General features: G+C 43.2%; 1 protein-coding gene across 3 annotated transcripts in view; it reads left to right on the top strand.

The window, feature by feature from the left end:
• KAT2B (lysine acetyltransferase 2B) overlaps positions 1-11,287 on the top strand; it is a 115,813-nt gene extending 104,526 nt beyond the window's left edge. Inside the window, exons 14-18 of one of the 3 annotated variants that reach the window (XM_058290689.1) lie at positions 1,854-1,968; positions 3,456-3,492; positions 3,734-3,797; positions 3,896-3,980; positions 9,223-11,287. In XM_058290689.1, the coding sequence (XP_058146672.1) occupies positions 1,854-1,968; positions 3,456-3,492; positions 3,734-3,797; positions 3,896-3,980; positions 9,223-9,416 (495 nt within the window). In that variant the 3' untranslated portion in view covers positions 9,417-11,287. Of the gene's footprint in view, positions 1-1,853; positions 1,969-3,455; positions 3,493-3,731; positions 3,798-3,895; positions 3,981-9,222 lie in introns of those variants that run through there. The other 2 variants (XR_011647838.1, XM_058290690.1) reach the window with 2 other exon arrangements.
• The last annotated feature ends 6,089 nt before the right edge of the window (positions 11,288-17,376 follow it).

Genomic DNA, 17,376 nt, shown 5'->3' with positions numbered 1-17,376 from the left:
AGTGCCCTGCCACGCAGGGTGTCCCCCGCGTGGGGGAGCCCCACGTGCAAGGAGTGCGCCCATGAGGAAAAGCCGCCCAGCGTGAAAAGAAAGAGCAGCCTGCCCAGGAATGGCGCCGCCCACACTTCCTGTGCCGCTGACGACAACAGAAGCGGACAAAGAAACAAGACGAAGCGAATAGACACCAAGAACAGACAACCAGGGGAGGGGGGGAAATTAAATAAATAAATAAAGCTTTAAAAAAAAAAAAAAAAAAGAAACACCATTCATCTCCATCTGCCCTGTCCAATATGGCAGCCACCAGCCACCTGTGGTTCCTGAGCATTTGAAACGCGGCTGCTTGGAAATAAGGTGCTGAAGTGCAAAGTACAATCCAATTATGCAGGCTTAGCATGAGGAAAGGAATGTAAAATGTGTCATTATAATTTTTTTCTATTTGTTACATAATAATGAAAATATTTTTGATATATAGAATTAAAGAAAATGTAGTACTCAAATTAACTTCATGTCTCTTGACTTTTTTTAAAAATGTGGCTACCAGAAAATTTACAATTACCTCTGTGGCTCACATCATACTTCCATTGGACCCCGCTGATCTAGAGCTACCAGAATACATTTTGCAAATACCATTCATTTTACGAAGCCCTTTGTTTGACTCCTAGGATTGCATAAGCGTGCTGTAGCACTTACCAGCCGTTTGTGGGAGAACAAGCCTTAGAATCCAGAATTTTTTGGTTTTCTTTTGTGAATTCAATTAGTGACTGCTCCCATTTTTATTTTCTTCTTTTCCAAAACTGGATTATGATACGGTTAATTTCAGAATGATGATTTTTTTAGTTTTAGTTTAGTTTTGTTTTAAGGGAAAGCTGCACTGTTTTGGATGTAGTTCCCTCAGTACATTGGGGGTTATTTTACGAAACAAACATAACCACTCTCACAATTCCCCAAGTCAGCCCTGCCTGTTCACGTTGTCTCTGTGTTGCCTTAAGAGATAGTCTTTAGAATTGCTCTTTTGGTGCAGACTCAAGCCTTGAAAATTTTAAATAAGAGTAAGGCTGGTCGCCCCAAGCGTTAGGGACTTCTGAGTTCTACTCAACTGTCCCTCCATCTGAAGGGCACAGTTTTTAGTTATGGGATGTCAGGAGGTGCTGATGCTTGAGGGGTCGTGGGTCTGTCAGGTTCCTTCACTGAATTCTGGCAGAGGCTCTTCGGAGAAGCAGATGGACTGGTTGGCTTTTTTTTAAGATTTATTTCTTTCTCTCCCCTCCTCCCCATTGTCTGCTCTCTGTGTCCATTTGCTGTGTGTTCTTCTGTGTCCGCTTGCAATCTCGGTGGCACTGGGAATCTGTGTCTTTCTGTCGCGTCATCTTGTCCATGTGTGCGGCGCCATTCCTGGGCAGGCTGTGCTGTTTTCACACAGGGCGGCTCTCCTTGCGCGCATCAGCACTGCGCGTGGGCCAGCTCACCACACGGGCCAGCAGGCCCTGGGTTCGAACCCTAGGACCTCCGATATGGTAGGCAGATGCTCTATCAGTTGAGCCACATCTGCTTCCCGGAATGGTTGGCTTTTATGCTAGAGGTGACAGCGTGCCTTGGGGTGGTGTCTTCTCTCAGGGTTCCCTTTTCTGGGTGGCAGAGACAAGTCATTCAAAGATGGTATTGTGTGTGTCAATAAATGGACTTGATGTAATGGAACATTTTCATGTCTTACCTGGTAAACAGCATTTCCCCTTTTCTCCCTTTTTGTTTCATAAAGACTATTTTGTTAGGAAAAGCAACTCCTCGGGTTGACTACCTTGCATTGTACCTATAGACTTCTTCCCCTAAACATGTTTTCTTCTTCTGCTCTACAGATAATTAAAAAGCTGATAGAAAGAAAACAAGCCCAGATTCGAAAAGTCTACCCTGGACTTTCGTGTTTTAAAGATGGAGTTCGGCAGATTCCTATAGAAAGCATTCCTGGAATTAGTATGTATAGACCTTCTTTTAAAAGCAAATCTTTTGGGTACTGCCTTGAGTTATATTTCAAACTATTAACCAGAGTGCAATGATTTAAAAAAACCTTTTTGCTCTGCCTGTCTCTGTGTTATTTCCAGTCTTTTAAGGAGGTAGCAGAGGCTTTCCTTTTAGCTGTTTTTTCTCTGTCTCCCAAGGCAGACAAGCCAAAGAGAGCTTAGACGACCCCTTGCTGCATCTATTAATACCGCTGTTGAGAGCTGAGCCTTCGTCACGTGCTCGGCGCTACCCGGTTGCACAGTGGGAGAATTCTGCTTCTACAAATAGGGATATTGCGTCCAGCAAGGAAGGCTGCCACTTAACCTTAACCCGCACACAGCAGCCAGTAGCTGTCCAACAAGAAGCAACCCTGTCCGGTCTCCTTGAACGTCTAGCTGTTGGCACATTGTCTCCATGCTATCATGGTTGCAATCTCCATTGATCTGTTGGAAACTGTATATATTTTTTCAAGTTCCCTATTCTTCCAGTAGTTTCCCCAAGAGTCTGTGCCTTTGAGACTGGTAGAGGGGATTATTGGGTTAAAGCACACAGGATAGCTGGTTTTGTAGATCAGAAGCTACTAAACGCTGGCAAGTCATACACGTCAACCCAGGTTCTTCCTGTCTGTTGAAGGCTTAACAAACAAAACAGCATCAAACAAGCGAAAATTCTCCAGAAAAAATAACATCTTATTTGGGCAAGATATATTACTTCTTTGCTTTACAAAGTTGACCCTATTGTGGATCTTACTGAGAAATTTTCCTCCCCCGTTGTATACCTAGTAATGGATTAATAGCCATCATTTAACTGAATGCTTATTGGTGGCAGGCATTCCGTGTTTTTTTTTTTTTCTTTTTACATACATCAACTAATCTAAAAAGGTGATAGCATCACTAAATTTAAAATTTCTGTTTTACGGATTGGGAAACAGACGCGAGAGTTTTAAGTACTTTATCTAGGGTAAGTTGGCTTTTAAGGAGAGAGCAGATCAAATCGTGATCTGTCAGCCTCTCGACTGTTTTCTTTCTGCTACACTAAACCATGTCCTCTTACACACAGGGTCTTGGCCAAGTAAGACAGCAGCCAGGACGGTGTTTTGTTCTAACCTCAAATAACAGCTTCACTCCTTCACATGGTGATTAGCAAAAAAATATGACTTACAGTTTAAAAAATACACATGTCCTCGGTACCAGAATTAGACATTTATTTTTTATGCGCTCCTCTGAAAAGTTGGAGTTCTTGCTTTAAAAAAACAACAACAGTAACATCTAGGATACTATTGTTTGTCTTGGGAATGTTTCCTATGATTGTAGCTAACTGTAGCCAATCTCAGTCTCTTCCAAGAAATAGACATTTATCGAGGCATGGCTGTCATTCATTGCTTTTAGATAAGTATTAACTCTCTTATTCTCTTGACCCAAAGCAGTTCTCATTCAGTGTTTAATTTCGTTGACATATAGGAGAGACAGGCTGGAAACCAAGTGGAAGAGAAAAAAGGTAAGTATGAGGGGCCAGAGGATGTTAATGGAAGCACTTACCCCCCCCCATCCCTTCTCAGCTATTTAGAGAGAAAGGGCAAACTGAAAGTAATCTCCAGCACCACGCGCACTGGGATTCAATTTTATTAAAAATTCCGGTTCCGGCTTTAGGTTTTTATAAGAATGAGGTATGTAGGAATCGGCTGGCAGGAGAGTCAAAACTAATCTCGCTCCTTCTTGTTTACTGTCTCCCCTTCAAGTAAAGAGCCCAAAGATCCTGACCAGCTGTACAGCACCCTCAAGGGCATTCTGCAGCAGGTGAAGGTGGGTGTTCTCTTTTCATGCCCCTCGTGCAAATATTTTGAAATGCTTTCCCACGTGGAATTTCCGTATTAGAGACCTTACTTTTTTCTTTACCCAAGAGCCATCAAAGCGCTTGGCCCTTCATGGAACCTGTGAAGAGAACAGAAGCTCCGGGATATTATGAAGTTATAAGGTTCCCCATGGGTAATGCCATTAACATTTTCTAAGTATAGATGTAAAGCTCTCTGGATGGCGGTGTGGGGGACAGGTGGTCACGGAGGGGGCCTGTGCCCTTTGGCTCTAGGGTAGAATGTGGGCGATGATGGTGGGAGGCCGGTTGCCCCTGGAAGAGCAGTGATGTCAGAACAGAATGAGAAAGGGCACGTGGGGGGCTTTTAAACGAAGGACACTCTGCAGCTGTCTTTGCAGAGCCCACGTGTCCTCAGCCACTCTGGGCACAGAGAACCCCAGGTGGGCAAGTGCCCACAGCAGTAGCCTTGAAAGCTGGCTAAGGCAGAACCTTGCTTAGTTTGGTTGCAAATGGGAAAACAGCAGGCGTCCTCTTGATATCTTCTCGGTCTGTCTGACATAGATGACTTCCTTTTAAGAATTTTTTCAGGGTGATAACAAGTTAGATTAAGCTGCTTGGCTGCTGTACTTTCAAGAGAGAAATGCGAGTTGCTGCAATTCTTGATTTTCCATGCCCTTGATATGGGTGCTGTTAGTATCACTCTATATACTCTTAAATTTTTCATTTTTATACACCCCAGTTTATTTTGATGTATATCCAAATGAATGAGATTACGGTTATCTCAGAGTACACAGAAATTACTTAGATTTTCCCATAAATGAAACACCGATAAAATAGCTAGTATTAGTTAAGGACTTCAACATAATAAACTATTTTTTTCCATCTAACATTTTCCATTTGACATTTGGGTTATATGTCCATGTGAAAACAAATCTGTTTGTCCAAGTGAGCCTAAGATCAAACAACATTCAGGATCCTTTCTGGGATACGATTAAATTTTTAGAGGCAAAGTGCTCCAAATGGGAGGAAACAAAGTGACTTCCTTATGGAATAGACTAGAAAAACACAGAAATTAGCACAGAAAGATGCTAAAGATTAATTCCATGCACCATTCTCTCTCTGCTCTCCTTAACATACTAATGTAGGTATAGGTGTGTATGAATTAGAATACCAAGACTGTAAATTGCTGTGACTGGGGCTGTGAAATTCAGTAAAATGCCCTGGGATAAAGAGAGGTGGTCTAGGTAAACAGAAGACGTCTGTCCAACCAGTTATCCCTATCAACGTGCAGAAGAGGTCAATTATTTAAAAAGTCTCAGTGGGCTCAGATATTGATTTGGGCTTTATAGTGATGTTTTATTTATTAAGATTATAACTAAGCTAGCTGACCCTGGATTAGTACCTTAAGGCCAAACACTAGAAAGAAATTACTGTGCAACAAGACACACAGAACATTGTATGTTGCGGTTCTACTATTTGTTCCGTTATTTTTATAATTGGGGTGAGATAGAGGTCCAGCTGCTTTGAGAACATTGAGTGTAGCCCATACTGTCGGAATCAAAGCTTTTTATTAATTCCTCTGCCAGACACAACACTGATTTCCATGACAATTATTTAAGATGAGAAATAGTCCATTGGGAAAAAAACCTCCAGAAAACAGTTGTGGCCTTGAGCTATGAAATCACTGGTTGAAACATCTAGAACACGACTGTAAAGATGTTAATCCTTGTTGGCCTTCAGCATTGAATGGATGCAGCTTTCCTGTGACTTCCCCGGAAATTCTCTGCAGCACCTACCCGCTGCGGGTCCAAGTCTCCAAGTCGAGTCATTCCCATAATAGGGATCTCCAATAAGAAGTTGTTTTTGTGGATATAACTAGCACCCAAGTAGCTCCGTTTGAGCTTTGCAGTTTTTAACCTGATGACCTTTGTTATTCCCTGGGATTGCTTTCACTCATATGTGGTATATGAGCCCACGTGGCAGCACTTCTGTGATAGCCTGTCTCGCCCTAGGCTGTTTGAGTGCCATGGTTTCTTGAAAGCTTTCGGCTCCTAGATCTGGTGACTAGCCCACATCCCAGTAGAAATGACACCACTGTCGAGGCTCCAATTGTCTGAAATATTTTGATCCGTTACGAGTTTTCTGAAACCTGCATCTGCGACGGGTGATCGACAAATGTTACCCAGACATGCAAACAGCCCCGAGTTGGACTCCTGCTCTGGCATCATCTCAGGTCAAAGGAACTGCACAATCTCCTCTATACTCTTATTTACTGTTTTGTCCCACATCCAAAACCAAACAAAAAAGCAAACAGAACAACCCCAAACAAACCAACAAAGGTGCCTTAAGAAATGTCGAGTTGCAGAATTTGTTGCAGCAGCTGGACCGTTGAGGGGTGAATCAGCTGAGGCTCCCCAAATGAAAACCTTTTGGCATTGTGTGGGTGACAGACAACTGGCTGCGCTCCAGTTGTGGGGCTGTGCTATGAAGAGAGCCTGAGCCTTCGGTCCCTTTTCAGTGAACTGTGGAAGTGCTAGAATGAAAAAGGAATAAAGAAAGGACTCTGTTTGCTTCTTGGTAACTGAGAACTTTGTAGGTATTTCCTGCGGCAGTCACTTCCATAGGAAGCTTTTATAGTGAGTAATGATGTCACTAGTCCTCCTTCAAGTGGGACCTGCACCCACACTCTTTCCTCTCCCTCTTCTCTATGCTTTATGACTCTATGTATTTCTGAACAAGAAAACCACAAGTATAGTTGACTCAGTCAAGAATAATGAATGGAAGGGTGGTCTGGAAATGAATATTTCCCGCTATGTGACAGATATGTTAAACTCTTTGGATTCGTTTCCAGCCTTGAGTTAATGGACATTTGCAGCCATCTCAGCACATTTTGGGGAACTCCAGTGGGAAGTTTACAGGTTTGGGAAGAATAATTCCCCTTCAGCCCCTGCCCGTGTGCGCTCTGAAGACCCGCAGTGAAAGGTCTAGCAGATCAGCCTGTCATAGCCTGCTGACAGCCTGCTTTCTGGAAGTTTCTTCCCTGGCCTTGCCTGTGAAGGGCTGCAGCTTCCCCAGTCAGCATCCACCTTTGTGCTTAACGAGTGGTTGTAAGGGGGAAACTGACTCCATTGCGCAAGGCCAGTGATGGGCTGAGATGTGTGCTAGACAAAGATCATTAAACAATAAATGTGGCTCTTCTGTGGTGCAGCAGTTTTCTTCTTTAGGATGCCATTAGGTGCTAAGCAAAATGTGCGGTCTTTTCCTGCTAAGATAGTTACGTATTTGAGGACAGGACTGCCAAATCAATCGTTTCACTTTTCCTCATTCTTGCACTCTTGGCTGTTTCTAAAAGCATCCATTCACCTTCCCTTGTGTCCTACAAACCTCTTTTCTCCCCTGGGATGGGATCGAAGTTGGTTTGCTCAGTGAGCTCATTGGTCGTCCGGGTAGTGTGAATTGTTTGCCCTGAGCATGTCTTATTTTTCATTGTCACCACTTTCAAGTGTGCAATTCAGCAGGATTGATTAGTCACTCTATTGGGCTTCCATCACTGGATCTATTTTCATGCCCTCAAACAGAAATGCTGCACGCTCTAAGCAATATCTGTCTCCACCCCTGCCCCTGATGAGTGTGTCTTCTTACCATACTTAGATAGGTAGGCAGGGTGTTCCCATTAGCCCAGAATTCCCAAGTTTGGAGGAAGAGGAATGAAGATAGGATAATCTAATGTGTCCATATCAAGTATCGCCAGTGTTTAGTCACCTTTTTTTTAACCTGTGCTATTTTAGTCAACTGAAAGAATGTAAGCAGAGTAGAGGGGGAAAATGCTATCTGTAGGTTTAGAATAGTGGGAACTATGCAGACTTGGTTGTAATTTTCCAGGGAGATCCAAACACCTCTATAATTCTTGTTGGGTTTCTACTACATTTTAGGCTCTCCCATCTCTTCCCACCATCTCCCCTGAAAAAAATAAAGTCCAATAAGCTTTTGGACAAAGTTCTTTGTGTCAGGTTGGATTCTTTTTTTTTTTTTTCCCTCTCACTTTTCTTTTTTTTGGTTACACTTCTCTTCCTTCTCTGAAGAAACATTTCATGGGGCAGCCCATCTTAGCTGGTGGGCATTTGGCTGGAAAGAAGGTCAGCATCTCAGTTTATCTAGAGAGACACAGTGTCATCCCTCTTTCTTCAATGAGAGGACATCTTCATCTGTCCTGCCACACTTGGGTGAGATATTCAGTGAGGGCTCAGTTGAGCCATCGTGTATCTTCACACTTTCAGAGTTTGCTTTTCCTCCACGCTCTTTCATTTAGAGAAGAGAAAAATTTAAAGCAGAACCCACAGAGGGGATGGCATTCTTCTAACCAAGATAGGGCTAAAGAGAGAAGCAGTTTTCATTCTTTCTCTGGTCTTGTTTTGGACTCAGGATTTTAATGCCAATGATTGTTTCCCCTTTTTGGTATGTTACACAATACATGCACTTAATAAATGAGAATCCCGAGGTATTTGGTTATAAGATTTTTCTCTCTGGAAACCTTGATAATTTGAGTGGGAATTTGGGATTTTGGTAGTCAGAAATGTTTAGTTAGCCATTTTGACCCATTTTTTAAAAATAAGTAGTACAATTATATTATTACACAAATTAGACTTAGAGACAACCGGAGACCCATAAGTAAGCAAATATGAGCATCTTCTACTCTGCATGGAATTTTAAAAATTGGTCCTGAGAGTGAGGATTGAAGAAGCTCTGTTGTATTGTAATGAGTTAGGTGAAGTGCTGTTCTCACTTGAGAAATAATGCAACTTAAAGCAAGGAGATATATTGGGAAAATATTCTTTTCACAATAGTCTCCCAAGGTTTATTAAGTCCAATAGGTCATTGTTATTTATTGACGGAGCATAAAGCAGAATTAATTTGAACTATTTTTACATGCAAGGTTACTGGTGTATTTGCAGCTGTTATTTTATGATCAGTTCTCTACAGCACCAAAACCACCGGGAACTTGGTGAAATAAACTTAGTCTGATTGTTCTCAGTAATTAGATGGTTCAACACAAATGTGCCGACTGCTCTCCTCCACCGAGAAAGAGCCTCTTCTGTACAATTCTGAATGAATAGCTAGCTGTAGTTAGTTCATCATACTTAATTGCTGCTAATCTACTTAGTTTCCTTGCACTGACCAGGCGATTGGGCCAGATGACTAGGATGTGCCTTGCAAGGTTAAAAGGGCTGTGATTTGACAACCAAAGCTCCTCGCAGAAAGATTGAACCTGCTCTTATGGATTTCTTTGAAACAAGGGCATTGGGACTGATAAAAGTGTCATGAACCCAAGGACCTAGACATCTTTCCCAGTCCCCCTTTCGCCAGCCGGTGCCTCAGCGTTGTCAAAGATTGCTGATATTTTTTCTTCCTGTGCAGATCTGAGAACCATGAGTGAGCGCCTCAAGAATAGGTACTACGTGTCTAAGAAATTGTTCATGGCAGACTTGCAGCGAGTCTTTACCAATTGCAAAGAGTACAACCCCCCCGAGAGTGAGTACTACAAATGTGCCAATATCCTGGAGAAATTCTTCTTCAGTAAAATTAAGGAAGCTGGATTAATTGACAAGTGATTTTTTTTTTACCCTACGCTCCTTAGAAGCTCGTCAAGCAGTGTGCCTAAAGCGAGGTGGTTGAGTTTTACAAAGAATTGGACATTAATGGATTGAAGATGCTTGTAAATGGAATAATTAGCACTTTTGAAAAACAAACAAAAACACCTCTTCTTAGCTTTTCAGACGTGTATTTAAATTGAGGTCAATAGAACAGTTTTTATTTTATGAAATAGATGTTCATCTATTTACTCCTATTAATGTAAATTTTCCATGGCATGTCCATTAGCAGAATACTCAGTAATAGATGATCAGAGATTTCCTCGATACCTGTGTATGAGGAAAATGCACATAGTACCAAGATTTGGAGGAATCCAGAAAATTTTTCAGACCGTGAATGTTTCCCTTTTTTTTTCTAATGGAGTGTGAGAGTTTATTTTTGTTTTATTCTGAAGGACTTTAAGAAAAAGATACATGATAAAAATCCCAAAAAAGGTGAAGTATGTGATGTTCAAAGTCTCCTTGTAGACTTTTTATATATTTTTTTAAAAAAACACTCATCTAGATGAGGTGCTTTGAGCAGTTCTGAAAAAAAGCAGTTCCAGAAAAGCAACTGCTGTGATTCCTAAGGAAGAAATTCTAAATAATGCAAACTTTTTTATAAGTATCTGGTTTTTTGATAATTCTATCTACCGAAAACAAACTTAGGAGTACATAACCACTATTTTAATAATTGTTTTCTGTACACAAATGTGTAACATCATATTTGACTGTGCTTATGCAGGACATAAGTTCCAAAAGGTAATTTCTAGGGCCACAAAGGCATAAACTTGAAAAAACTGGAGATTGAATACCCATGCTTTAATAGGAAAACATACATGTTATCTATGTGTATGAAATCTGGTGAAGCCTTGTTCTAATAAATAAAGATTTTTCCCCTTCTCCGTGATGCCCACAACCCCCGTTGATAATGTATATATATATAAACATTTTTCCAGATTATTTCCATTGTCTGAGTAAATGAAATGTACACCCAGGTTTGTTGTCAGTATTTTAACCTACACTGGTTTACAGACCCAGGATCAGGTCCCACTAAAATCCATTGTACAACCTTTATTAACCTGTCTTGAGATCCCAGCTTAGTGCTTGGAATCTATTTCCTGATTACACTACGGAGAAAAGTAGGACCTTTGCCATCCCTACTCTGGGAAAACCAACTAATATGAAATGAAAATGAAGGCCATCTCCGATGGTCTCAACACTAATTTTTATGATGCAAATTTATACACAGATTTTTGTAAAGGACTAGGTTTTAAAAGTGTATTAACTTGACGTTTTTCTATTAGCATAAATAAAAATGATCAGTAATGGTTGTTAAAAACAGTGCATGAGGAAACAAAACACCTACAAACAGCTTTTTTAAGTTGGAAGTGTGGTTTTTGCTATAGGTAGGAGATTCAGAATGCTCACACTGAAAAATGCCTCGACTTTTTTAAGTATAAGAAACCACCTTGAGTGGTATCTAGATTTCTAATGAAGAATTACGATAGAGTTTGGATTGTGTATCTTGGACTGGTTTTAAACAATGCTTTGTACCGGATCTGCCGAAGCACCCATCTGGCTTGGAATCCTGTGAAAGTTTGTTATTTTTCTGAGTAGACATTTTTAGAGAGTACTGTCTTTAAAATCAGATTGTCTCTTCTATATTGAAAGCATTTTTATGTTTTCTAATTTAAAAATTCCTATTTTCTTATAGATATTGTGCAATAAAGCTGAAGTAGGATGTGTGGTTTTTGCAAATGCTTTAACAGCTGATAAAATTTTACATTTGTAAAATTAATATATTGTACTGGTACAAAATAGTTTTAAATTATATTTACAAAAGCTTCCAACTTGTGGTGTGTTTTCTTCTTCTAGCAGATTGAGGTAACCCTTGATGATCATCAACTGCGCCCTTAAGCCTTAGCTCTTAAGTATTTGGTTGAAGATGTTTTAGAATCGATGCAGTAATGAAGTTTTAAAAAATCCTCAGCCCATCAGTGAGAGATTTTCAAGGGGAGAAAGATGTACTGTCTCTCCTGAGAGTCCACTGCATGTTGCCTACAAAAACAATGCCATTGGTCTAGAAATCAAAAGATATTTTTGTTCCACTTTTTTTGCTACTTCGTGTCTGCGAAGTAGATGAAGAGAAGGACAGATAACAAATACGCCTGATTTTTAGACATCTCCCATGTAGCATCCAGTGTCATGCAAAATACCGTCTGTATAAAAAAGTAGAATGTTTGAGAAATCCAGTAAAGAGCACCCACCTCCCCTACTGAAGGCTGAACCACCTGAGAAGTCAAAAGAGTCAGGCATATCGAGGCCGAATGTCACCTTGATGGAGAGTGAAGTGGGTTTTGGAGAAAGTGGCTTAAATAGAGGGGAAAAACCACTCTCTAATGGGGAAGCCCTGAGTGTGTTGCCGTCAGCCGGCTTCTCTGAAGCCCCGTGCACCCTGGAGGGCAGTGGTGCTCGGGGGGCAGGTGGGGGGTGCAGTGCAGCCTCCCCTTAACTCATCAATTACAGAGGTCCCTTCCGGGGCAGAGGGAAGCCAGAGGGTGGTGAGTGTTCTCCTCCAGGAGAAGAAGCACCTGGGAAAGAAAGTGACCGTCCTCCGCCCCGACCACCCAGGATCAAAAACCGCTAGAAAACCTTCCTTTTGGTTATTCAACACACAATTAAAAATTGGATGCATTTGTTCGAAGAAAATAATCAAGACTTGGGGTTTTGCCTAGGACCTGGAAGTAAAATTGTCCATCACGAGCCCTGAGAAGTAGAAACAAGGTCACGCTGAAGTGCGATGAACAGGGTCAAGTTGTTTACCCTTTTAAGCTGATACGCTTCAGACCATTCCTGAGAGTTCACAAAGAAGAGATTCTCCGTTCTGCCCAGGAGCTGTTAAAAAGCATCCTCGGCCTTTTCCACATTGTTCTGAGCTATTCTGCTCTGGCACTTAACTAGCACTTTCCTTTTAGCCAAGTAGAAACCCTGAAAACGAGAAGGCAGCTCCTCTAGAATATCTCACATTGTTGTCTTCGTTTCCTGGCTGGTAGGACAAGACCCGCACAAGGGGCAGGCTTAAACCGCGGGAACTCCGTGGCGGGTGGTTTCAGAGGCTAGAGAGCGCCTTCCTTTCTCCATCAGTGTTGTCCTGGCTGACAGTTCTTGGGCTCTTGGCTTTCCCGGGACAAGGCGATGTCCTCTCTTTTCTGTGTTCTGTTGACTTTGGCTTCTCCTGTGACTTTTCCTTTTTTTTAAAAGATTTATCTATTTCTCCCCACTCCCTCATTGTTTACATTTGCTGTGTCTGTTCATTGTGTGCTCATCTTCCTTTTTTTTTAGGAGACACCAGGAACCGAACCTGAGACCTCCTGTGAGGGAGGGAGGCCCTTATCTCTTGAGCCACTTCCACTCCCTGCTTTGTTGTGTCTCTCCTTATGTTTTCCTCCTTGTGTCTTTTGTTGCGTCAGCTTGCTATGCCAGCCCATTGCATCAGCTCGCTCTCTTGCTCATCTTCTTTAGGAGGCACCAGGAATCGAACCTGGAACCTCCCGTGTGGTAGGCAGGAGCTCAGTCACTTGAGTCATAGCCACTTCCCAGGTTTTTCTTTATAAGGCCTCCAGTAATAGGATTTAGACCCATGCAGATTCAGTTGGCCACACCTTAACTAAAAATAACATCTTCAAAGGCCCTGTTTACAATGGGATCATACAGGAATGGAACTAATTTAAGAACAGGTTAGTTCCCCCCCCCACCTCCCCCCCCAGGGGTACATAATTCAGTCTGCCACGGTCATAATGGCTAAGAGTTCTTAAGAGGAAGTAATCAGGGTGGCTTTTTTTTATGTTGTTGAAACGTGTTCAGATTTCCTGACAAGGCGAACGTTTCTTCCTGGAGGAGAAAGGCTATGTGGGAGAAGGGGTGGCAGGGATGCCACTTATTTGATGCCTAAGACTCGTGGTAGAAATATTTACTTTCTCCTTGGGCACATCAGTGCTGTTGGTATAAGTTATGATAAAGATGGCCAGGGCAAAATTAGTGTGACTACTGTTCAGTTAAGTGGAGAGATGAAAACAAATTTAAAAAGGAAAAATAAGTGAGTAGGGAAAGATGTCCAGGTGTACTCTGGAGGCAGAGCTTCAACAAACTAAACAGAAGATGCCGAAAGAAGGTGAGGGATCAACCGTAAATGTCATCAACAGTCCCCTTTAGGGGAGCGGATGTGGCTCAAGCAGTTGAACACCCGCCTCCCACATGGGAAGTCCTGGGTTTGGTTCCCAGTGCCTCCTATAGAATAAACAAACAATGAGCAAAAAACAATGAGCAGACGACAAGCAAAGACAGTGCAAACAACGAGCAAAAAACCCGAGCAAATAGACAAGGGAGTAATCTGGGGGCAGGTGGAGAATTTCAAAGAAGTTCCCTTTAAGTGACTTCTTTTTGTTGATGCACTGGTTTCTTCATGAGAACATCTTCACTTTCCTGTGGGAAAAGGAAGCCAAGAGGGACAAAACCAAAGATTTCCAGTTTATTGAAAAGCATAATTGCAAGAAAGCAGAGGAGAAGGGTGTTGGGGAGGCGGGAGGTGAGCTGCCTGGTCCTTCTTGCCATTGGGAAGGTCAACACAGCCCCGCAGGCAAGGAGTTTAGAAGATCGGACACGAGGTATGTGTTATCCATCCATCCACACACACGCACAATCATCAGCCTTGATGATTGCAAGGATGACTCTCAGAGCTCAGAAAAGCTGCTTTGCTCGCAGTTACAGCTGATTACTGTGAAAGGATATGGATTAAACTCAGTAAGGGAGGAGAGGTGCAGCGGCTCAGGAGGAACCGGGCACCAGTGCCCAGTGGTGCCCTCCCACTGGAGTCACGGGCAGAGCTGAGAACTCCCGGCCATGGTGTGTGGCGACCACGCACGTGAGGTGCTCCCGACCAGGAGCCCCTCCTGGCCTTGGTGCTGAGGGCTTGTGTTGGCATCCACGGAGGTGTGACATGCCGGCATGGCCGAGGTCAGGCCGAGACAGCACGGCCAGGGCCAGGCCAACAAGCAGGTGTTCACCATAAGTCGGTGTGAGCATAAACTGGGTGGTGTGGCTCAAGGCCCCAGTCTATAAGGACACTTCCCAGGCGGGATCTCCCATGGGTATGGGTTTAGATCATCACCTGGGGGAAACGGACTTGGCACAGTGGTTAGGGCGTCTGTCTACCACATGGGAGGTCTGCAATTCAAACCCAGGGCCTCCTTGACCCATGTGGAGCTGGCCCATGCACAGCGCTGATGAGCGCAAGGAGTGCCCTGCCATGCAGGGGTGTCCCCCACATAGGGGAGCCCCACGTGGAAGGAGTGCATCCGTAAGAAGAGCCACCCAGCACGAAAGAAAGTGCAGCCCACCCAGGAATGGTGCCTCGCACACGGAGAGCTGATGCAGCAAGGTGACTCAACAAAAAGACACAGATTCCCGTGCCACTGACAACAGAAGTGGGCAAAGAAGAAGACGCAGCAAATGGACACAGAGAGCAGACAACTGGGGTGGGGAGGGGAGAGAAATAAATCTTAAAAAAAAAAAAAGTTTTATGAGCCATTAACATTTATTTTTCAACTAAGTCCACCAGTTAAGTTTACCTAGATGTGAAGTACTTTAAAAATCATATCCCCGATGATCTAAGGACCTTCCCAGAAAAATGCATATGTTCCTGGATAGGCACTTCCTGCATGCTACTTCACCTGGCCGTTGACCATCTCCTAAAGTGCGTTGGTGAACCCCAGTTTGAGAACCTCTGCTTTCTGTCAACCTCCCATCTTCTACAGCTGACAGATGGGCATCCAGTTTCTAGCTAAACACATCTAAGAACAGAGAACGTGTCTCTCTGTGCGGGAGAGCTGTCCAGCAATGGAACTATCCAACAGTGGAGCAGGCCGAGTGTTCGTGAAGAAGTCTTAGGCTTGAAATCTGTTGGTTTCTATTTTTTTTGGTGGTGGTGGTGTTTTTGAGGTTCTGGGGCCGGAAAATGAACCCGACACCCTGTGCGCAGGAAGCTAGCACTCAACCGCTGAGCCACAGTGGCTTCCCTGTGTTGAGTTTTTCATTTGTTTGCTTGTTTTGGTTTTCAGGAGGCAGGGACTGAACCTGGGACCTCCCTTGTAGGAAGCAGTTGCTCAACCACTTTAGCCACATCTGCTCCCCTGCTGTTTTTATAGAGTTGAATACATATTTGGTTCATACTAAACGTGCAATCAAGCTCTAATTCAAACCAACACTCTTCTAAGAATTTTACATGAATTAACTCGTTTGTCACAATTTAATGACAATACTGAGATACAGAGAGGCAATTTTCCCAAGAATTCAAACCCGGAGATTCTGGATCCAGAGTTAGTGTTCTTACACACTATGCCAGGCCACATCCTACTTCTAAAAAGTAATAGTCCTGGTTTCTTGCAACACGAAGTATCTACATATGAGGGCTGCAATTGTGCTTCCTATTCCTTTCATGTTCTTTGCTATTCAACCAAGGGTTAGCTCATTCCACATTTATTGAGCATCTCCTGTGTATAAAATGATAAGGGCACTGTATTAGTCTGCCAAAAGGGGTGCCAATGCAAATACCAGGAATCTTGGCTTTTATAAGGGGTATTTGGGGTAAAAAACTTACAGATCCAAGGCCCTGAAGAGCCCAACTCAGTGGCTTTCTCCCCAAAGGCAGTTGCCACGTGCTGAAGCAAGATGGCGGGCGGTCTCTGCCTGGCCTCTCCTTCCTAGCCTTTCTCTTCCTCTTGAGGCTTCGTGGGCTCAGCTTCTTCCCGACCTCAGCTGTAGGCTGGCACAGGGCTTGTCTCTCAGGGCTTCCTCTCTCGGCATAGGGCTCATGTCTTTGAGGCTTTCTGTATCAGCTGCAAACCATCGGGTCAATGGCTTATCCCTCCTAGGGCCCCAGCATCATCATTTCAGCCCATCAAGGGGGTGGTAACTCAACCTGAGTCATGCCTTACGGATGTGGTCAAACAAAGCCCTAATCTCAACCTGACTGAATGCAAGACATCTCAACTGAATCTAATACAATCAAAGGGTGCCACACCCAGAGGAGAAGATTGGTATACAACATGATTTTTCACTTTTCGGGATTCACGAAGATAATCTCAAACTCTCCTGGACACAGAGATGGATCGGATGAATTGCTTGCCTGTAAGATTAAAATCTGTTAGTGGAGAAGAAATATAAACCTTCAGTAACAATAAGTAGGGTGTGTGAATTCAGAGGTGAGAGGTTCATGGCAGGTGGAGGTGAAGGCTGGGGCTCAGGGTAGAAATGGTTCTGAAGCACCTGCTAAGGTGCCTGGACTAACAGTGGCCCGAGAGAGCTACTGAAAGACAGTGTGTAGGTATGAAATGCCCCCAGATGTAAGCATAGACTCATGGGGAGGCCACACATGAAATAATTACAAGTGGGAAGAGGGTACCACAACTGGTGTAGCTTGCACTGGTGGTACCAGTGGTGATTCCAAAAAACCTAAGAGTTAAGTACAAATTATGCTTGTTAAGCAGATGTAGCTTCAAGATGAGTTTCCCAGGAACTCCCTGGCCCAAACCCCCCTCCTGTCCCCTGTTCACTTAATCACACCCTAGTCCACGTCCACAGGGAAATCCTGGGGCTTCTCTGGTATACTCTAAGACTTTAAAAAGGAAGACACAATCTGGTAAGTTGGAGCTTAGGGAAAGCTTCCCCCACAAAGTAACTTTTAAACTGTGTAATAAAGGATAAATACGCATGGACTAAGGCAAAATTTGGAGGAGGCAGGCAGGAACAGTGCAGGCTGAAAAATCCTTGAGGGAGTATAATTGCAAAAAAACCCGAGATACTCCAACAAGACATGAATAGTTGGGAGCAAAGGGGTGGTATGAGGTGCAGGGCCATGATAGGTTATTTTAAGAAACTGGGT

The sequence above is a fragment of the Dasypus novemcinctus genome, chromosome 31 (assembly GCF_030445035.2).
Source record: "Dasypus novemcinctus isolate mDasNov1 chromosome 31, mDasNov1.1.hap2, whole genome shotgun sequence".
NCBI lineage: Eukaryota > Metazoa > Chordata > Mammalia > Cingulata > Dasypodidae > Dasypus > Dasypus novemcinctus.
Note: the sequence above shows the minus strand (reverse complement) of the source record. Positions and strands in the feature narration are given on the sequence as shown.